At 35.9% G+C, this 22660-nt stretch overlaps 2 protein-coding genes across 6 annotated transcripts in view; one reads left to right on the forward strand and one right to left on the reverse strand.

Moving 5' to 3' along the window:
* Positions 1 to 3420, reverse strand: part of FAM227B (family with sequence similarity 227 member B) — a 42327-nt gene extending 38907 nt beyond the window's left edge. For 2 of the 3 annotated variants that reach the window (XM_059372793.1, XM_059372795.1), the window contains exon 1: positions 3238 to 3420. The gene's annotated coding sequence lies outside the window, so the exon portion shown is untranslated. The remainder of the gene's footprint in view (positions 1 to 3237) is intronic. The other variant, XM_059372794.1, reaches the window with a different exon arrangement.
* A 153-nt stretch (positions 3421 to 3573) lies between these two features.
* On the forward strand, positions 3574 to 21466 carry DTWD1 (DTW domain containing 1). 3 transcript variants are annotated; one of them, XM_059372797.1, is made up of 5 exons: positions 3574 to 3656; positions 7794 to 8112; positions 12412 to 12555; positions 14483 to 14732; positions 21152 to 21466. In XM_059372797.1, the coding sequence occupies exons 2-5, from the start codon at positions 7849 to 7851 to the stop codon at positions 21397 to 21399; spliced, it is 906 nt and encodes a 301-aa protein (XP_059228780.1). In that variant the 5' UTR covers positions 3574 to 3656; positions 7794 to 7848; the 3' UTR covers positions 21400 to 21466. The 3 variants fall into 3 exon arrangements, with proteins under 3 accessions (XP_059228780.1, XP_059228782.1, XP_059228779.1); XM_059372799.1 differs by lacking the exon at positions 3574 to 3656 and adding an exon at positions 3866 to 3956; XM_059372796.1 differs by lacking the exon at positions 3574 to 3656 and adding an exon at positions 4577 to 4663.
* The last annotated feature ends 1194 nt before the right edge of the window (positions 21467 to 22660 follow it).

Below are 22660 nucleotides of genomic sequence, written 5' to 3' on the forward strand. Positions count from 1 at the left end.
CACACAATAAAACAATTACAAGAATACAAACAAGAAGTAAAATGGGACCCATAATCAAGAGAAAGCACAGTCGACACAAACCAATTCACTGAGAACACAGTTATAACTAGCAGGCAAGGACTTTATAGCATCTGTTGCCAATATGTTAAAGATTTTACAATATAGGTTAGATTATGGTTCATGCAGAGATCAGGTATTCAAGGGAAACAGAAATTCTAAAAAAGAAATGGAATTTCTAGAACCATGCACATATTAATCATAAGCAACTATTGTGTCAACATTAATATTAGATAAGACAGACTTCAAGACAAGTATTACCAGGCATAAATAAGGTTATTTCATAGTGATAAGAGGTCAGTTCATTAAGAAGACATACCAATGTTAAATGTGTTTGGATCTAATAAAAGAGCCTCAAGCCAAACTATGGAAAGAGCCTAGATGTCCATCAACAGATGAATGGATCAAGAAGATGTGGTATATATACACAATGGAATACTATGCAGCCATCAAAAGAAATGAAATCTTGCCATTTGCGACAACATGGATGGAACTAGAGCGTATCATGCTTAGCGAAATAAGTCAAGCAGAGAAAGACAACTATCATATGATCTCCCTGATATGAGGAAGTGGTGATGCAACATGGGGGCTTAAGTGGGTAGGAGAAGAATCAATGAAACAAGATGGGATTGGGAAGGAGACAAACCATAAGTGACTCTTAATCTCACAAAACAAACTGAGGGTTTCTGGGGGGAGGGGGCTTGTGAGAAGGGGGGGGTTATGGACATTGGGGAGCGTATGTGCTTTGGTGAGTGCTGTGAAGTGTGTAAACCTGGTGATTCACAGACCTGTACCCCTGGGGATAAAAATATATGTTTATAAAAAATAAAAAATTAATTAAAAAAAAAACCCAAATCCAAAAAAACAAACAACCTGCATCCTTAAATCTAATGTTTCATCTGACTAGTAACATCCTCAATGGATTCCCTGTGAGAAATAAAAGTTTATTATATTAAACCACTGAAATGTTGGGTTGTCTTTGACAGTAGTAAATTCATAATGGTGGTTTTTTAAAAAATGGCCACAAATTCTTTGACAATCTTTGGAGAAGTGGCATCTATCTATGCTCCATCACCTATAATCTGGACACCCCTTAAAATATATTTACAACCAAAAGAATGTGTGAGAAGTGATACTGTGTTCCTTATTCCTTGCAACACTTGGTGTTGGAGCCCTGGGCCTAAACTAGGAGTCTGATTACCCTGCAGCTATCCTGTGAGGAAGTTCAGGCCACAGGGAGAGGCTACGCATGTGATCTCTGATAGCATTCATAGACTGCCACGCTGAGTTACCAAAGAAAAGCTGTCCCTCTGTGGCCTCCTCAACACATAATTCATGAACACAATAAAAAGGTTGTTTTAAGCCATATTTTGGAGTAATTTCTTACATAACAGTAGTGAGCCAATACTCACATCACTTCAAATAATAAATAGCATCATTTGTTTTTGTAATCTGTGCACCTTAACTAAAGAAAAAGGTGCAAATTATTTATTCTTGGCTTGGAGACTTTGCTAGTGCTACTTCTCTTACCCAGAAAGCTCATCTTTCTTCATAAAGCAGTGGCTTTCAAACTTTTTAAGGAGAAACACACAACAACAGATACATTTTATAAACATGGCCTAGTGCACAAGCATGTACCCATGTATACACACAAAGATATTCTTTGACTTATGATGGGGTTATGTTTCCAAATAGCCATCCTAAGTTGAAAATGCATATAATACACTTAACACACTGAATTAGCTTAAATGTGCATAAATGTGCATAAATGTGCTCAGAATACATGTTGACATACTGCTGGGCAAAATCATCTAACACAAAGCCTATTTCATAATCAAATGTTAAATATGCCACGTAATTGAACACTCTACTGAAAGTGACAAACAGAATGGTTGTATAGGTAAAGAATAGTTTCTAAAGTATAGAACTTGTCCGTTGTTTAGTGATGGCCTCGCTGACATGGCTGTGCATTATCACAAGAGAGTTTCATCCTATGTATCATTAGTTCAGGAAAACACCAAGTCAAAATTCAAAGTATGGTTTCTACTGAATGCTTATTGATTTCACACTATTATAAAGTTGAATAATCCTAAGTCAGTGAAATGTTAAGTCACGGACCATCTGTAATTTAAAACTCCATGAAGTGGGGCTCTTGGGTGGCTGTCAGTTAAGGATCTGCCTTCAGCTCAGGTCATGATTCTGGAGCCCTGGGATGGAGCCCCGCATCAGGCTCCCCGTCCAGGAGTGTGCTTCTCCCTCTCCCTCTACTGCTCCCCCTGTTTGAACTCTCTGTCTCTCCCAATCCAATAAATACGTAAAATCTAAACAAAAACAAAACAAAACAAAAAAACCTCCATAAAGTAATACTTAACTTTACCAAGTGCCATGCACTGACATTTTCACACTATACTAATTCGTTTTTTAAAATCTCTAGTTTTGGGGCACCTGGCTGGCTCAGACTGTGGAGCTTGTGAAGCTCCATCTCAGGGTTGTGAGTTCAAGTCCCACACTGGCCTTAGAGCACATTTAAAAGAAAATAACAACAACAACAACAACAACAAAATTAAACGTGTCGTGCTTGCTTACAAACGGGACCTCCACCAATCCCCTTGAAAAGCACTGCTCCGGGCCATGTCATTCTCCGAAACCTTACTCAAGTCCAACCAATAAGCTTTCATTGACCACCCCATTTCTGAGCTTTTGTGAAATTCCTACAATTTATTAGTCACGTGTTTTCTATACTAGCCCTTTCAACTTGATGTCCTAAGCTCCTCTAGGGCAAGCATCTGTCCTTGATCCTTCAGATGCTAAATTCAAAGTACTCAATAAATACAATGCTCAGGGTCTGTGTTTCTGAATCTCAGTCTTAACACTGCACTCCTTAGTCTGGGATTTTCTCTGGGGTGGGGCAAGGGAAAGTGGTTTTATCATCTATCCACCTTTTATGCTTAATTCCAAAATGGAAAAGTGCATAAAGCAGTTCCAACTCTACCCGCGTGTAGCTTTCAAGCAAACCAAACCACCAAGAGACACAGTTTCCCTGATAGCTTTCGTGACTACTGGTACTCCTCCTGACGTAGTCCTAAAAAAGTAATAGGACTAAGTTCTCACGACGAAGACAGTTGTGGAATGGGTAAAATGGAAAAGTGTTCTGAAGGATCAGGATTTTTCACAACTCACTGCAACTACACCTCGAGAATGTACTTCCAGAACCGCGTTCCGTTCAAGGGGCCTCGGCCAGGGTCAGCAGGGAACGCAGCGCAAGGCGGCGGGGCTGTGAAGACCAGCTGCACAACCCCCACCTCGCTTCCCGCCCGGGTTCTCCCAGGACCAGCGCGACTCCGCCGGCGGCCCAGAGGCTGAGGCGGGACTTCCCCTTCTAACCACGCCCCGCGTCCCTCCCCGCCCGTTACTAACGTCGCGGACCGTGCGCGGCGCCGAGCTCTGGCAACGGCCCTAGCAACGGCCGGGCTCCTCCTTCCTGTGTCTCCCGGAAAGCGCTCCGCCGCGCCCTAGCGCGACGTCGGCCGGGCGCGCTCCTCGGGTTCCGACGGGCCGGAAGGCGTGTGGAGCCGTGCGAGGACCCGAGGGAAGCGCAGGTCTGAGTCCCACTCCGATCGCTGGTGCGGGTGTCCGCGCCCGTGTGCGGACCAGTGGCCTGGCCGGAGCCGTGTGGCTGCGGGGAGAGGACGCTGCTTGGCTGGGCGCTGGTGGAGGCCGTGCAGGGTGTCTCCTGTGAGCGGGACCCTGGTCCCTGTGCTGGAGCGCTTGCATTTTTTTTTTTTTACCATCCTGCGGGCCCTTCGGGGAAAAGGCTTCCAAATTGTTCCTCAAAAATTTTCTTTGCCCTAACAATTATTTTCAGTGGTTTCCGCCGTGAGGAAAGTCTGTTCTGGCAGGTAGTCCCCTAGGATCTATATTTTTTAGTGTTTGGAGTGGTTTGCGGGGAATTGGTAATCACAGAAGCAGCAGCTTAGTACAGTGTGCCATGCAGTGTATTTAAAATATTGAGATAGTGGTTACATAATAAGCCAGGGAGGCTGTTTCTTAGGTCTAATTTGTTTCTTGGGAATGTAGAAGAAGTAAAGAAGTATATTAATAGATTAAGATACCAGTTCACGGAGCTGGATGATAAAAATCTCTGCTTGAGTGAAAACATTTAAGGATTATTTCTTTTAAGCATTTAAGCATTATTTCTGTCTGAACCCCAGTGTACCATGAAAAACTGAGGCAAGAAAGCCTGCCTGCCTGCCAAATGATGGGGGACGTGGGAGGGGCCACTGGTCCTGTATGAAAAAGGTGGCACCTTGGATTTTAAAAAATGAATGTTGGACCTGTGTGTGTTATTTGACCGGGTTCTTAAAAATACTTAAGGAAAAAAAAAATTGAAGTGGGTTTTATCTAGTATACTGAATTGGTCTACAATTCATGGTAGGGAAATTTTATATATAGTATTCCATTGGGAGGTAACCTGTACCTTGGAGCTTTTAAGATCATTGTTTTGGGGGGTGGAGAGGGGGAGGAATCTGCCATGTTGCCACTTGTGCCAGGCTGCAGATGGCCCATGAAGGTGGTTTGTTAGGTCATTCAGGAGGGAGATGCATAGGTATGTTTTCGTTTTCAGAACGGTTTTGATTTAATAAGTAATTGTTGAATTCCTCCTGCTGCACGAGACTCAGGGAGAGATAGGTAAAGAATTGGTAAAGAATGCTTCTTTTGCAGAGTTGATTGCTAGGAGGGATAGCTTTGCTAAAAGACAACTCTAGATTTTAGAAAAATCTAAAGCAGATTTTTCCATGCTAAATATGTGGAACCAGTAATAAAGGGGTAAACCTAAAAAGATGTAAGGTCTATTGCCATAGATCATCTAGAGTCCTGACTTTGAGCCTAAAGTTAGAGAATTATATGCTAGGTGGAATTGATGGAATTTGGTGAGTAATTGGTTTTTTGGGAAAAGAGGGTAGAAGGGGAGTAAAAATCTGTTTTCAACCTAAGATGCAGATTGATGAATGTACCATCAAGGTAAAAATATTTATTAGTTCTTCAGGAATATATTCTTTTTATGTTTTCTAAGTAACTCCCACAACTCCACTTGTATTCCCTGCATGAATTTGATATTAATAAGTATGTTTTAAAGGTTGTGAACCATCATTTGCAGCAAACTGTCTGTACACATTTGAGGCAGGCTATTGGCTAGGTGAGGACAAATGCTGGTGTCATATGGTTTCAGAGACCTTTGGAGGGAGGTGTCCATGACTTCTGGACTCTTCTGTGTGGCCACCAGAGCCATAAGAGAGAGTTTATAGGTGAGGCCGGGAAAGGAGCCATAAACATTTCCCTTTCACTGCCTCATATGCTTATTTTGTTTGATTTTTGTAGAGGAAGAACATTTATATAAGGCTTTAATTTACTAGTATCCATTTGGCTTTATGGATGGAAGGCCAAGTGAAATATAGGGGAATGTTTGTGAGGCAGAATGCACTTGGAAGGCCCTAGAAAAACTCACCAGTAGTTTTCCATTGGATGTCAGGAAGCACATTGACTTTCATGACATCCCCAGGAACTGTGTACTTCAGCCCCATTATTGAGGAGGCCTTTAGTGGCGTACGTAAACCCCCTAATTAGCCACTAGAACACCCAGGAAAATAGAGTCAGGTTGAATTAGTCCAGTCTAGTTTCTTTTTTAGGATGGGTCCCATGATGGGATAATTCAAGACTATTATAATCTTAAAATGTTTCTCTGTAAGAATTTCAGAAAACACCAGAGCAAACCCAAACCAAGACTTAGGTGCAGTAATGAGACCTATTGGCCTGTGACAGCTGACCTTTAGTTGCCTAACAGTGGATTTGTAGCTCTGATTTCTGGGGACTAATAGGATCTCTTCCCAGACTTTTAAAACTGCTCCTGTCTTTAGAATGACTGTTTGAACTTGGGATTTCTTTACCTGGTTCTGTAGATGGACTCTTAAAGATCTGCAGACCACCTGAAATTGTGTATGAAATACTGTGTCTTGTGTATACATGCATAGATAAGGTCCGAGACTCAACATGATCTTAAAAAGATCTGAGATTCAAGGAAAGGTGACAGCTTGGTAAATTTACTTTGAGTAAATTTGGCCAGTATATTTTATTTTTCCTTCAGGGATAAGCATCTTTTTCCTTTGCATCTTTTTATTTGGGTCTCAAGCTTACTGGGATTTACAACCTAAAAAAAACTCTTGATGAGTAATTAAATTAGTATCACTAACTTCTTGTTGCTAAATTATGTTGTATATTATGTTCTACTGGACTTTTTGTTCACTTTCTATTTGGAATACCACAGAAATGTTTCCTGTTGCAGTCACAGCATTTCTCCTGTCAGTGTTTGTACTCAAAGTGCCAGGGGCCTCATAGTTAAACACCGCAATGCCATAAGCTTTATAATGAGAGACTCATTTTACAGCTTTGGAATGCATATCAAATCAAAAGGGCCTTAGTCTCTTTTCTCCCTCAAGAGATACTGTGCTTACAGAATATTTGAGTAACAGACATCATTCTTCTTGGAAGGAAATATTTAAGTGAAGAAGTTATTTCACTATTTTATCTCTAGAACTGAAGACTCTGAATGAATTATATATATTATTTAAGATTTTATTTATTAGAGAGAGAGCATAAGCAGGGGGAATGGCAGGCAGAGGGAGAGGGAGAAGCAGGCTCCCTGCAGAGCAGGGGAAGCCCCATATGGGACTCAATCCCAGGACCCCAGCATCATGACCTGAGCCGAAGGCAGTGGCTTAACCAACTGAACCACCCAGGTGCCCCCGAATGAATTATATTTTTTAAAAGTGGTATGAAGTCTTTGAGTGAGGGGACATTAACATTACTCTGTAAAATTTTTAGTTTACAAGATCACACTTTATTTTTCTGGGCATATATTTCAGCTTTGGGGGTATTTTACAAATCATAATTGGTAGTAGATGCCTGTCCTATTTTAATGGATGTTTAGTTATATTTTTGTGTGTGTGATATAAGTTGGAGAAGAATAAGTCTTTTGAAACATAACAACTAAGTTTTACTGATATCACTGGAACCTTGTATTTTCATTAGGATCCAGGTTGAGATTTTATATAACATTGGTTTAAAGTCAGAGTGTAGGGGCGCCTGGGTGGCTCAGTGGGTTAAAGCCTCTGCCTTCGGCTCAGGTCATGATCCCAGGGTCCTGGGATCGAGCCCCATATCGGGCTCTCTGCTTAGCAGGGAGCCTGCTTTCTCCCCTCTCTCTCTGCCTGCCTCTCTGCCTACTTGTGATCTCTGTCTGTCAAATAAATAAATAAAATCTAAAAAAAAATAAAATAAAAAAAAATAAAGTCAGAGTGTACAGGGTTGAATACATTCCTGGCTGATAATAGCATTTAAACGCTGTATTCCTAATATAAAACAAAATAAGAGTCACTGAAAAATGTATTATTGGTACCTAAGTTTTATATTTGAAATAGTTTTTCTAAGAGAGCACCTTTTTATTTTTATGGAGGAAATGACTCCAGGGTAATTTATTGTTTGAGTTTATTCCTTTTTAATTTTGTATTTTAAATCATGCTAATTAAGTGGTTTAAAAAGCTTATTAGTACTTGTTAATAAATACTAAAAATGGCATGCAGTTGTAAATTAAATTGGGTAATTTTATTTGTGGAGACAAGGAACAAAATATTTCCTGTCTTTATTTCACCCCTACCCCACTTTTTTTTTTTCTTTTGCAGTGCCCCTATGATTTATGTTTTAGAAATAGATGTTAAACTTTGGTTTGAATGAAAAATGTCTCTCAATCCATCTATATTTCTCAAAGAAAAGGAAGAAAATAATTCAAAATTTGTAGAAATACAGCACTCACAAACTACTTCCATAGCTGCAGAAGATCCTTTTCAAAACTTATGCTTAGCATCTCAAGAAGTTCTTCAAAAAGCTCAACAAAGTGGAAGATCAAAATGTCTCCAATGTGGTGGTTCAAGAATGTTCTATTGCTATACATGTTATGTCCCAGTTGAAAATGTACCTATTGAACAGATGCCACTTGTGAAGGTTGGTAAGAAATTTAATTATCTGAAAGTAGGAGAAGAGGTTTTAAAAAGATATCTCATACATACCTACTCTAATACAGTTGATAAGCATGATAAGTAACATCATTATGGAGATGAATAATATTAATAGAAAATTTAATCTTACAGACTGGTAAACCTCTTTGCTTTTCTTGTCTTTGGAAAAAGACACACACTGCTAAAACACTGAGATGAATGATATTGTTTTTAATGAAATCAGTTACTTTTTCACTAATGATTATAATTCATCTAAAACATAGGGGGAGATGTGGCATAAACATGAATGCTACAAGAGACAAGTGTATAATTGCCTGAAGGAACTTCAAAAACTACCTCAGGGCCTTAGACTTCTTTTTAAGAAAACATATCCTAAAGGAAATAGCATTGAATTTTTGCTTGGGCTTAGCCCCATTCTACATGGAGATGGAGCTCATGTCAGTGACTAAAACTAAACTAAAATTAAAAATACTAAGACTGGAGCACCCGGGTAACTCAGTTGGTTGCGTGTCCGACTTTGGTTTCAATTCATTTCTTAATCACAGGGTTGTGAGTTCAAGTCCCACATTGGGCTCCACACTAGGCATGGAGACTACTTGGAAAAAAAAAAAGAAAAGAACTAAGGCCACTCTTTGGGCTATATTATAATTGTAGTGATTTAAGCCAGATTTAAGCCAGACTTTAAAAAATTGATTTGAATTGATTGCTTACTTTATACGTTTTGTTGTTTACCAAGACTACTCTTGTTTATGTAAAAGGTCTGTGGACCATGATGTCTATGTAATCAAAGAATTTATTACATATATGTCAACTTGTCTAACATTGACATGAACTTTAGGAGTAAATCAAATAATGTATAAAATTTGCTGTCAGGACTTTAGAGAGACTAAACTCTACACATGGACTTAGTGGGGACTTACTAGTAAGAAAATAAGTTAAAACTATATTTAAAAGTATTTAATGTGGTGATTTTAAGATTCATTTAAATTTGAAGTAAAATAGCTTAACACTTATATTTTGTTACTTGAAATTCAATTTAGCTTATATGTTATCTTGCTAAGTCCAGGGTCTCCTCAAGGGTCTAAAATCATACTTACAGGCTGTTGGAAAGTTACTGGGCAAGATGAAATAAGCATGGAACCTAATCAGCTTTATAGTTAACCTTAGAAAAACTTAGAGTTTGAGGAAAATAATCTTCTTTAAGTTCCCTATTATCTTGTAAGAGTGTTAAATTTCAAAAGTGTAGTTTTTGAAGTATGAACAGAATTATTCTATGTTCTTTTCATATCATAGCCACATAGAGAGTATCCCTTTAAAAGTTTTATTTTAAAATGTATTGTGTTCAAAAGGATTGAAGATCAGAATAATAAGAGTCGGTAACATATTGACTTTTCATAGACATTTATTTTCATAGAAATTTAATAATAGAGGATTATTTTCCAAATTAGTGATCTAATATCCATTATTTAGTAGAAATGACTTAAAACACTATGCCAAATGTTTGATCAACTCTAGATGGCCTACCAGAGTATGCAGAGTTTTTAAAAGTGTTATATTTTAAAGGCCATATATAAAACTCAGTATGTTAATATAAGTAGTAATAAAAGCGCTATGCAATTTTTTCTAATTTTTACTTTATTTTTACAAATCATTCAGCATTTGCTTTTAGATAGCCTGCTTGGGAAGGGAAGACGACTACATAATGAGTAAGTGCCTCCCAAGCTTTAAATTTTAATCTACAGAATAAATTCATAAATGCTGATTTTTTTCATGTAGAATATGATTTTTTTAAAATGTCATGAGAAATGCATGAGTAAAGATTAAAGATACTCTTGGTATTTTTTAAAGGAAGAGCAAAAATAATCATGAGGTCAAAGAAAGCTTCATCTTTTTAGAGTCCTAGAATTTAAAAGACTCTCTTTGGGAAAGTTGATGATCACATAGGAAAAGACTTAGGACGTCTTGCTAATGGCATTTTGATAAATTTGGGCAGAAAATTTTGATAAATCTCTTATAAGAAATACAAGTGTTAGAGAACAGATTGGTGTTCTTTGTGGTTGAAAACAGAACATTTCTACTTGAACTGTGTGTCTGGTCAATACTTCTGGTGTTACTCCGTACCCTGTCATTATTTAGGAAATATCTTCCTTTAAAATGTGTGAACTAGAGCACAAACATTTGTTTCCATGATTTTATCTGTGTCTGTGCTTTTGTTTCATAATGTTAGAAATTTCAGGCTTGCTCAGGGAGAACTAAAGTAACTAGACTGGGTCCCAGTAATAACTTCTTGAGCACAAATTTTGCACAATTGTCTACCTATAGGATTTAGTCCATAATAGGCAAGGTATGTGATGTTTAAATACATGAATAACAGTCAGCCCTATATCCTTGACATAAATGATACCCTTCAGACATAGCCAGCTGATGAGAAATGTTGATGGTCACCTTTGGAATTTCCAGTTCTACTCATCAGCCATGTAAGAAAGTTGGTTTTATTAGTAATAGAATACTTTATCATGATGTGCTTTCTTTTTCTTCTTTCCTATCTTCCCTGGGCTAAGATAATGCTGACCTGGGACTGAGAGACCCTGGGGAAAGGGAATGTAGTGTCAACTGAGACTGAGCATCATGAGGAAATTCTGATGTAGAGTTCAGCCAGAAGTAGAGTGATGTAAAATCATTTGTGAACTGCCTACTTAAATGGTAAATTTTCTGTGACGAGAAATTGGTTTGACGATTTAAAGCAGTTGGCCCTCATTGGTTACTAGGCCTAAGTGGGGAGGGAAGGAGATACAGGGTTTGAAACCCTAAAGTGAAAACTATTTGGGATACATATTCATGGCCCTTCTGGGATAGATACCATCCTTTTTCCACACAATAATCCAGAAAGATAAAGTATAGGCACCTGGGGTCATTTAGTAGCATGCAGCAACTGCCCCTTTAAAAAACAGCTCTGCAGTTAATGATACACACAACAATATGGATGAATCTCAGAATAATTATTCTGAGTGAAAGAAGTCAGATGAAAAGAGTACTTACCATATGATTTCATTTATATAAAATCCAAGAAAATACAAACTAACGTATAGTGATAAGTTACTAATTGTTACCTAAGGACTGTGGGTGGTAGTTGATGGGGAAAGGGGAAGAAGGGAGGCTTTTGGGGGTGACAGTTACGTTCATGATCTTGACTATGGTGATGAATTCAAGGGTATTAAAATTCATTATATTGTACACTTTAAATATATGGAGTTTATTATACCAATTTTATCTATTAAAGCTGTTTTAAAGAGAGAAAAATAGTTTTGTACTCCAGGGTAAATTTAGCTTTTCCCAGGGTAGATACCTAGGATCCTGCCTGTTATGGGTGGGGTGGGAGCTGGAAGAGTATTTGTAACAATATATGTCATTTATAATCTGCACTGAAGAATCTGTCTCAGAGTTTCTCATATACATTTTTGGGGGGATGTGACTCAGCTTTCATTTTCATAACCATGGCTGCCTATAGCACTTGTGCAAACGTTATACAGGAAACTAAATCAAACAAGTGAGGGAAATAACAGAAAAATCTAACTTGAAAAATGTTAGAGAATATTATTTTTGCAAAGGGGCAGGATGTAATTCATAACAAGTAATGAAACTTAAAGGAAAATAGACAAAATGATTTTTTCAGAGAGTTAATTTTTACATGAAGTGTGTACCTTCTAGACCTGTTCTGTTACTTTTCCAATTGATAATTATTTCATTTGTGCCATTAAAGGCCACTGATGAGAATCATGATGTTCACGATAAAGGGTGAACCCTTTTAAGGGTAATACCTGGGACCTCAAAGGATGTATAGGGAGTAAAATTTTGACTTGAATTTTACATGTGACACTTTTGCCCAGCTTATATTTCCTTTTATTGTGTCATAAAATTAATTCTAAAATTTATAGGAATTATAAAAAGTGTTCTTGACACAGATACTGAAATGCAAGGAATTGAACTCAAAGCCTACGTAGCTTAAATGAAAATGGCCTTGAAGCTTTGCTTTAAGAACAATTCTGTGTTGAATACATTGGAAATAATTGTTCTATTATATGATCAACAATATCAAGGAAGAAACTTAGGTTTGCTTTATGACTCTTAGCATTCCTAATTTGGTTTAGAAAAGTATGCCTTTCATATCATATTTATAGGAACTTAGCGTGAACTTGTTATGTAAGCTTTGAAGATCATTTTTAATTAACATGAAAATCTGAATTTTTGTATTTATTGTGTTCATTTGTCCTTTTTTAAATTTTAGCTTCCACTGAAGATTGACATCATTAAACATCCAAATGAAACAGATGGCAAAAGTACTGCTATACATGCAAAACTATTAGCACCTGAATTTGTAAATATTTACACGTATCCTTGTATTCCAGAATATGAAGAAAAGAACCATGAAGTAGGCAGCTTATTTTTTACACCTCTTCACATTGAATCTAAAAAAGAGTTTTAAATTGCATTGCTTTTCTGAACTTGAACATAATTAAATATTTTTCTTAATGACCTAGGGTTATCTTTATGTAACAGTAAGCAATATACAACTTACTTACTTCATTGGTATCTTCAAAGATCAAATGATCTTAGATTGCTAAGGCTTTTTGAATTTTGTCTTTCTACTTGTTGTAGTTGTTCTGCCTTACTTCTTCAGGTTTTTCCTCCTTGCCCATATTGCTGTGCCTGCTTTTACTTTCTTTCCTCTCCATTTTCCTGCTGATGCTACATAAAGATGATTTGATACAAACTAAGAAACCATATTACAAACTTTGGAATTTCTCCCAAAGGAGAAAAAAGTCTGAATTAGAAGGATTTTCAAGAATACTCCCTGAATTAAGAGCTTTAATACATGACCTTTGTAACGCCTTTTGCTTGCTCAGAGGCCTTCCTTTGATCATTCCTAGATTCAAAATTGGTTTTCATGTATTTGAAATTGTCACATTGGTGAGATATTACTGCTCTTATTGAAAAGTAATAGATCCAAAAAAAAAAAAAAGGCCCTGGGTACTTTAGAAAAAAGTATATAAACTCTTCTGGGTTTCTTGGAGATATTTGCTGGTGTGGTTAATCTGGAAGCATAATTAAAAATTAATGTGTTCACTTGCTGTAGGCAGAACTTAGATTTTCCTTTCCCATCAGTATATTTGTATTTTGGTTGAATTTATATAGTTGTTTGTAAATGATTTCTGAGTTTTGGATCAAGGAGTATCTTTGTGATTCCCTCTCTGGTCAGCAAGGTATCATTTATCTCAATTGAGTAGAATACAGTGTTGGAGTCTATAAAGAGATGTGATATGCTTACAGTCCAAGAAAATTACAAAGCCCTGAACTTTGCTTATTGGGTATGGGGGAAATAGAGGCACGCATTTTAAGTGTTTGAGAAACTTTTATAACTAGAGTTTTCAAATTCAAGATTTTTCCTTTTATTTTTATATTGCTTATGTTTTCATATAAAAAATGATATATGTTCATTAAAGAAAATTTGGGAAATACAGAAGAGTACAGCAGATAAAATATCCATGATTTGACCAACATTTGTTCATTTAACAAATATTAATTGGGCACCTTCTTTGTGGCAGGAGCTGTTCAAACATTGGAGGCTCTAAAGTGTGTAAAGTTTCAGTAAAAACATGCTGAAAAAAAGGTAGCATAATTTACAGTTATTCCTTGAAAGTCAGATTTTTCAGTCTTAATTTTTCACTGTAATATACTTTAACAGATATTCTGGGTATTGTGAGTTGTATTTATGATTTTTTTTAAGATAAATTCCCAAAACTGAAATAACCAAAGGGTGTGAACATTTCAAGACTCTTGATTCAAAGTGCCAAACTGCTTTCATGAAGAGTTATACTATCAAAACCTGACATCAGTAATGGCTATAAAGGCCCAAAACATCATATCCTCACCAGCAGTGATAGTATTATTTGTTTGATTTCTGCTTATTATATTGAAATTGTGAAAATTTTATTTAATTATTGAGTGCTTTTCATTGGTTCTTTTACCTTGTGTTACGTACGTTGTATTTTATACTGTGAAATTAGTTAGTTTTTTGATTCAGTGTACAATTAACTTGGCTTCTGTCAATTATTTTGAAACAATACTTCTAGCTAGTATATTATGATTTTTAAATCTTAGGGAAGAGCCAAAAACTTTACCATCCTTATTAAAGAAACACACTAACTTTCAATTGGCTCAAGTGGTTGTTATAGAACCTAATGCTTGTTTCTCAGGTATGCGGGATGTTCGTTTCTCTTTAAGTTTTAAAAGTGTCAGAATTTATTCATTTTGAAGATCATAACAGCACACTACTAACTTAAGTTTCTTTGCCTTAGGTTGCACTTGTTTTTCCTGGACCTAAGTCTGTCTCAATAAAAGATATTTCTTTTCATCTGCAAAAAAGGATTCAAAATAATGTTAAAGACAAAAATGACGACCCCGACAAGCCATTTATTAAACGCAAGAAAACTGAAGAACAGGATTCGAATGACAGCAAGTGCCAAGACACAACACTGAAAAAAATTATATTTATAGATAGCACTTGGAACCAAACAAACAAAATATTCACTGATGAGAGACTTCAAGGTAAAAAAAAACAAAAATTTTTTTTGTGGATTGTTCCTTCCCCCAGCTTTCATTTCAGATACTTCAAACATGCAGATATATTGGAAGAATTGCATCAAATACCCATACGTTTTGCCACGTTTATTTCTCTATTATATGTGTGTGCATAATTAGATATTGTATACATTTTTGGCTGAACCACTTGAAAATAAGATGCAGGCTTTGCACTACTTCACCCTTAAATACCTAACTTTATATCTTTTTTTTTTTTCTTTTTTTTTTTATTTTATTTTATTTTAATTTTTTATTTTTTATAAACATATATTTTTATCCCCAGGGGTACTTTATATCTTTTAAGAATAATTGCATAATCTCAATACCATTAGCAAAAGTTAATGGGATAATTAATAAAATTTCTAATATCTAATACAGTCCATATTTACATTTTTCTAATTGATCCAAAAATATCTTTTGTAGCTTTTTTCTTCTGATGTAGCATGTAACCTCTCATTCCATGTAGTTTTTATACCTCTTCAGTCTCTTTTAATGGAGAGCAGTCCCCTGTCTTTGTTTTCTGTGACTTGTTTGAAGAGGGCAGGTCAGTTGTGTGAATGCTTCATCATGATTAGCTTCAGTTTAGTGTTTTTATAAGGATACTTAGAGATAAGGATCAATGTAGGGTTGTTCCATGACAATTCCAGTTTATACCTATTGTTTTTATTTAACTATTAATGGCATTCCCTTTCCCTCTCAGAAATATGGCTGTTCAGCTGATAAATTATATGATTATCCTATTCATAGGTAAAGTTGGATACTTATTGCATCAGATCAGGAGGCATATAAATTCCATTATTGGTAATAACTTTAACTATTTGATTAAAGTGGTGGTTGCCAGAGCTCTGTATCATAAAAGTTCATTTCTTCTTTGAAACTGGTAGTAGTCTTTGGGGTGATGCTTTGATACTGTGAACTATCTATTTCCCAACTGCTTTTCACTGAGTGGTTTCATTATTTATTGATGATTTGCCTATATCAGCAAATTGAGGATTGCAACATGATGACATTTTAATGTATTATTTCTTTTATATTTGTTAGGTGGTAAAGAGCTCTTCTCCTCCCTCCCCTCTCCCCCCTTTTTTCTCTCTCCTGCCTCTTTTTGAGGTCACTATGGGTTTATGGATTTCCTTTATCATATGTAATATGTTGTGATTGTATTCTTTTTGATGTCCACATTGTCTCAAATTTTGCTAGTGGGAGCCCTTCAAGTCCTCCATAGCATGGCCTTATTAGTCTTTCTGGTACAACGGGATGTCCCAAGTTAACTTGTACTTTTTTCCTGCCCCAGACATAGAACCAGTGATTATGTAAAAGAGCTATGGTTCTTTTTAGTGGGGAGTGATATTAGAAACCAAGATCTGGCAAATTTATTACAACTTGGATGTCATTGTTTCAGGGGATAGAGCCAAGGGAAATAGATATATATCATGAGTTCACGTGGATAGTTCCAGTTCCAAGATTGAACAGTACAGGGACTTTCTTTCTTTTGCTTTACCTTTGTGCTCTTTCTCTTAGAGTGAAAAGTTCAGTTCCTAATAAAATGGTTTAAAAGAGTTGTTTTGTTTGCCCAAGTAGCACAACTAGTAATATGAAGAACAGAAACTCATGTTACCTCTCTTGTTTACTTGTACCTTACGCTGTTCCTCAGGTTTTTTCAGTAGTTTCTCTAAAAATGTTAGGTTTATTTCCAGCTCTTGATGGCCTGGTATGTATACATGTATGATTAGAAGGCAAGAGAGCTACCCAGTTGGTTTTAGGCAGTTGCCAAAATAGAACTTTTCTCAGACTATTTGTTAAAAATGCAGTTCACCTAGAAAAGAAAGTTTATGACACGTTTTGGAGTTTAACTTGTAGTAAGTAATCCCAAACTAAAGTTAGTAACAATACTAGACCTAGTTTAATTTACATAGTTCATAACTCTGAGGTCAACATAACTGTTAGGAAGGTTGCTTTGTCATTCTGGTCGTGTGTGTGTGTCTATGTGTTTGTATGTGAGAGAGATAGGCAGAAAGATAGAGACAAAGTGTGTATATGTGTGTGTGAGCGAGAGAGAGAGACAGTGGGGAATGAGAAATGTGAGAAGGAGAGGGAGAAAGAAACTACAGAGCATAAGACCTGAAAGAACCTTTCACTGATGTTTAATAGAGAGATGTAACCCTAAGGCCCTGCTTTTTGGAGTACTACCTGCCAATATTACCTTGGATGGTTACAGCACCAGCTTATTCCTCAGTTTGAAGATTTTTCTGAGCCACTCTCTTTATAATTACCATATATGGTAATTGAAAGGATCAAATGAAAGAACATGAGTGAGAACAGTAGAAAAAACTATAAAAGGAATCATTGAGGTACAATTGAAAATCTGTTTTCAGAGTTTCATATTTGAGCTTAAGGCTTAAAATCAGATTTGGAAAAATTTCTATTATTCCTTCCCAGATCACATAGTAAGAATCATATATTTCAATTCTGTGCTACATGAAGATTTTTAAAAGGGATTTCTTAATTCCTTCAAAATCGTGAAATAAATAAATTCGGTCTTTTCTTCATGTATTATTGTTGCCCCTACCCCTTCTGGCTCCTTATTGCACCATCGGGAATATTTGGGGCTCTGCACATATATATAGACTGTATATGTGAAATACCAGTTTCCAGATGAACTGAGTTATTTCCTTAAGAAACAACCCGTGTTTGCTGTAAATCATTGCCTTTGGGTTTTAAAACATTTTATCATTTGATGGCAATAATTTTGAACAGAAAACCACTTACAATTCTCTGCTTTAAAGTTCTGCTAAAAAAAATTTGCTGAGTTCATCATAAAAAGTTATTGATGGCCAGAAATGATAGCAAAAGAATTTTTTAGTGTATATGTTGAACTTTTAAAAATAAATCCCATACCTGTGTATTTCAGTGTGTTTTAAAAGGTTCTGTATACTTGCAAGCAAATCTTTAAAACAGGATGGAATAGTGGAAAAAAATCACTAAATCTTGATTATCATTTTTAACATTTTAGAACATATTAGGTGTATTAGAAACCAGGACCATTTAATAGTTACTCTTAAGGTTTTTGTTTTTTGTTTTTTTTTTTTTAAGAAATTGCATGTGCTGTCAGATCCTATGGTAAGATTTTAATTATACTGATTACTTAGAATATTTTCAAATGTCTTCCTACTTCTTGGATATAATTAACATTATTTGGTTTCGGTTTTTACAATTTCCGTGTGTCTTTGAATCAAAGTTATTCAAATTGAAATATTTTTAAAATATCTAGATAAAATACTTTCAAGCTTTTGCGATTTGTCCATTTATTTAGTACTATTTGTTGAATACCTATTCCTGGATGGGTGGTGTCCTAGACTGGGGTATATGAAGGAAAATAAAGCAGTTTCTCTACCTTCCAGGTGATCACAGTGGCTGTTAGTTAGGGTTGTGTCTTACCACATGAAATGGAAGTCCAGATAGAATCTGAAAACAAGCTGGGTTTACTTTTTATAGGTTCATGTCCAGAAACGGGTAGTCCAAAGCTGTTAAAAAGATTTCACAATGCCAGTTAAGGACTCAAACTCATTCTGTTTTCTTCCTTCATCGTTTTCACTCCCGTACTTAAAAGATAGCCGCTAGGTCCCAAGACATCCCATATATATTCCAGGCAAGACAAAGGACAGGCCAATATGTACGTGCCCAATGAGTCTGGCTCTTTCGTTAAAAAATAAATATAATAATAATAGCTACATTGGAATTATGTATTTTTGGAATTTCCACTTAGGAGATTTCATTCCTTTCTTTGGCCAGAATAGTTCACATGACCACTCTGGCCATTAATAAAGCTCAGAAACTGTTTTTAGCTGGACACATGCCACACTGAACAGGATTGAGATTTATTAATATTGAGAGGAGGGGGAAATGAGTATTGAGATGACAGCAGGCATTGTCTGCCACGTAATCTGCTGTGGGAGGCAGGCAGGTAAGCAGGTAAGAAAATTCAGTAAGTTTTGAATATGATGGTAGCATTGAGGAGACACAACCCTGCTCTACCCAGATTCCCTGGATGGATTAACTCTTTATGTTGAAATCTTGATGGATAAAGGGCTAAGGGTTGGGCATCTCAGATAAAGGGAATGACATATACACAAAAATACAAAAACATCATCCTGCATTCAGAAGACTGAAAAAGTTGCATAGGGGTAGAATGTGTATGCACATGAGAATGGTAGGAGAAACAACTGAAGAAATGCAAATTATGAATGCCCTTGAATACCATGGCTGGGAATTTGGACTTTTTTCCATAGGTGCTATGGCCGTCTTAGAGAATTTAATGCCAGACATTGACATGATTAGATTTGTGTTGTGAGCCTAATGGAAAGATTAGGGCCAGGACCTGACTTCTAAGCTCCTGTTCTGTCATAAATAGGCGAAGGTGTTTTTTATATTATTTTTAAAACTAAATTATGATAAAAGTGAAAGGATATATATAATATAATGTCATAGCACATAATGAGATAATGAATAATTAAGAATCCAAGCCCCGGAATTGTATCAATAACTTTTTTATCTACCTATGTTCTCCCCTCTGCCACTCTGCTTCTCCCCTGGTAGCAGTTAACTGTTCTCTTGAATTATGTTTTTATTATTTTTATTATTTTCATAATCTTCATATTGTTTAGTTTTCTTTATTTTACCTGCATGTTGTATTCTTGGGGACCTGAAGTCACCATTTTGTTTCTAAGGTTTGTCCATGGTGTTATATGATTAGCTATAGTTTATTCATTTTCAGTGCTCCATATTATCTGACTGTGTTAAAATACTACAGTTTATCCAGTTTCCTGTGGATGAAACACTTGAGTTGTTTCTAGTTTTTGCTCTAACAAATAGTACACCTACAAAAATTCTTATGCATGTATAAGTTTCCTTAAGGAACATACCTAGACGTGGACATTGTTGGGTCATTGGACATTGTTGGGTTGTTGCATATGAAAATGCTCACTTCTACAAGATAATGCCAGTTGTCTTCCAAAGTGTAGGTATATAAACTTTCACACCCATCATTAATGTATAAGAGTCCCCATGTATCCATGATGCTGCCTACCTTGGTATTGTCAAATGTTTTGATTTTTGCCAATATAGTGGATATAAAGTGCAGTCTTGCTGTGATCATAATTTGCCTTTCCTTAATTTTCATCTTTCACATTTGTTTTAAGTATTGATATTTTTGGACATATTTCTACCATCTAAAATTTTATTTGTCCTGTTTTTTCTTTTTTTCTTGACTTTGATCAATCAAGTTTTTATTTTTTCTTATTTCATTTTTTTAATATACCTATTTTGTTTCTTTTAGAAAACTGGACTGTGCACATGTAACTTAGAATAATTCAAAGTCAGTATTTTTGCCTCTCCTTTTTAACACTTTAAGGATTGACTACACTTAAGTTTGATTCAGCTCCCATCCTGCCCACCAAGTTACTGTTATTGTCTTCATTATTTTTCTGTCCTTTATCTTCAGCTCACAAATTAGATACTATTATTGTTTTTGTTTCATTGGGCAGCATTTATTTGGATTTGCGTAGATGTTTATCGTTTTCTTTGCTCGCCATTCTTTTAACCGACTTTGCTGAAATACATTCCTTCTCCCTTTTACTTCTCACTTTAAAATAAATATGCTTTTTTAAAAAAGTATAGCAAAATAAATATGTGAGTCTAAGTACTGGTCTAAAGCGCTGAAAGTATTTTGTGTTTGTATGTTACCATATGAGTTTTAAGAGATGAGAATCCTGTTCTGTGATATGAGTTGTTTCCTCTTAAGTGCGCAGGAATAAGGCATTCTAGCTGACTGTGTCATTGAGGTTTCACTCAACAAATGTGGCAGAGCCAAGGAAACAACTCTAGGTACTCTGTTCATGAAGATAAAACCAAAAAGTGGTAGTCCAGAAATAAACTTTTAACCATATTAAGAGCCATTAACTTGCGTATTCTCTTTCAGTGAGTTTTACAATGATGTTTTAAATGTCAGTTCATCCAGGAAGTGAAAACCTTCTGAAATTTGGTGAATTTAGTCCAGTCACTAGTTAAAATTAAAAAAGACACTGGTGAATAGAAGTTAGAGGTAAACATCTTAATTGTTAACTACTTTTAACTCGTGGTTTTGCAAGTTCTAAGATTTATAGACAAGTAACTATCATGTATAAGATTTTGCTGTCTTTTATATTGCGTCTGTATATACCTTAATGCATTTAAGAAAATATACTATTTAGAATTAGGATTGAAGGAACTCAATCCTTCAAAAAAAATCCTTTTTTAAAAATTCTCAAAATAATTAAAATAAATTATCATTATTGTGCCAGACTCTGTGGTTAAGAAGAAATATTTATACTTCTTTTATTTGTTTTTGGCAGGACTGTTACAAGTTGAGTTGAAAACAAGAAAAACTTGCTTTTGGCGCCATCAGAAAGGAAAGCCAGATACCTTCCTTTCCACAATTGAAGCCATTTATTATTTTCTGGTAGACTACCACACTGATATATTAAAAGAGAAATACCAAGGACAATATGACAATCTCTTATTTTTCTACTCTTTTATGTACCAATTGATAAAGAATGCCAAATGCTCTGGAGACAAGGAAACAAGAAAACTTATCCATTAGTTTTTAAGAAGCTACTATGTCATTTTATTTTGCTAAAAATCAATAAACCTAAATTGTGCTTTCTTTATTCTTGGGAAATAATAATGTGTAATGCCTGTAAGACCATTTGAAAAAATAAGGTTTCATTCATTTATCTCATTTTTTTTAAAGGGAGTTATTTCTAAAGGAATTTCAGGGATAGCATTGATTGAAAAACTCATTTCAGAAGTTATTTGCTTAAGTTTGGCATATCTCAGTTTTATTGCTATAAATATAATATATCTGTGTAATTAGATCTAATTAGATAGTTGTTTAAGGATCTTCATATTTTTCCTTTTCTACCCACTACCACATTTGGAGGTAGGACAGGTCAGAATCTTCTTGCTGAAAATGAAGTCATAAATAATTTGCTGGAGGTTTGTGGCAAACACAGGCAGAACTGGAATTGTGGCTTCAGTCCCTAGGGCTATTTCTTTAAGTCTTTACTGCCTTTGATGGACATCTGTCGCTTTTTACATTTTCCTGACATCTTTTTTTAAGGAGAAATTGCTGGCAGTCATGGGGGCCTGTGATCCTTTAGCAAGCAAAATGCCCAGTAATTGAGGATGAGCACATGAGCATATGATCCAGCATCCTTTTTGATAAGTGATACGAATGCTGTAGGAGATTGCGTTTATTTTTCAAAAAGCAATATGGTGCAGTAGTTACAACTACAGACTCTAGAGCTAACTACCTGAATGTAAATCTCAGCTTATCCTTTTCAGGATTCTTCATTTCTTCATCCTTGTCAGTTTCTTCATTTCTAAAGAGATGGTAGTACAGTAGCTCCCTTACAGGATTAATATGAGGATTAACTGAGTTAAGGTATGTAAGGAGCTTTCAGCGGCACTTGACATATACTAAGTGCTATGTATGTGTTTACTCTTTTTATTATTTTATCTGAAAATGCGAACTAACCATGCTATAACCCTAGAGCTGCTGGTGGCATCTGTGCAGCAGATGGTAGGAACTTGCCTTAGAATTAAGCCAGCAAAGGAAAGCAGAGTGGAGAGGTAAGGCTGAATCCTGAGGACATCATTTAATCACCTAATCTAGCTGCTTATGAATAGAACCCTACTGTCTGGTATAGCTTCTTTTTGGATTTGCCCTCCACTCTTTTCCATTCTGCTTTCTGCTCTGTGAGGTGAGTCTCCTTCCCCTCTGCCTTTTTGTTAGTTTCAACAGATGAAAGCATTCGCGAGAGATCAGAGGTTGAAGGAAAATGAAATGGTGTTATTTCCCT

This window comes from Mustela nigripes, chromosome 13 (genome assembly GCF_022355385.1).
Source record: "Mustela nigripes isolate SB6536 chromosome 13, MUSNIG.SB6536, whole genome shotgun sequence".
NCBI classification, from domain to species: domain Eukaryota; kingdom Metazoa; phylum Chordata; class Mammalia; order Carnivora; family Mustelidae; genus Mustela; species Mustela nigripes.

Coding starts and splice junctions, on each gene's coding strand:
- DTWD1 (XM_059372797.1), top strand. CDS start 7,849: ATGTCTCTCAATCCATCTATATTTCTCAAAGAAAAGGAAGAAAATAAT. Junction 8,113..12,411: donor AACAGATGCCACTTGTGAAG/GTTGGTAAGAAA, acceptor TTTAAATTTTAG/CTTCCACTGAAGATTGACAT. Junction 14,733..21,151: donor CACTGATGAGAGACTTCAAG/GTAAAAAAAAAC, acceptor TGTTTTTGGCAG/GACTGTTACAAGTTGAGTTG.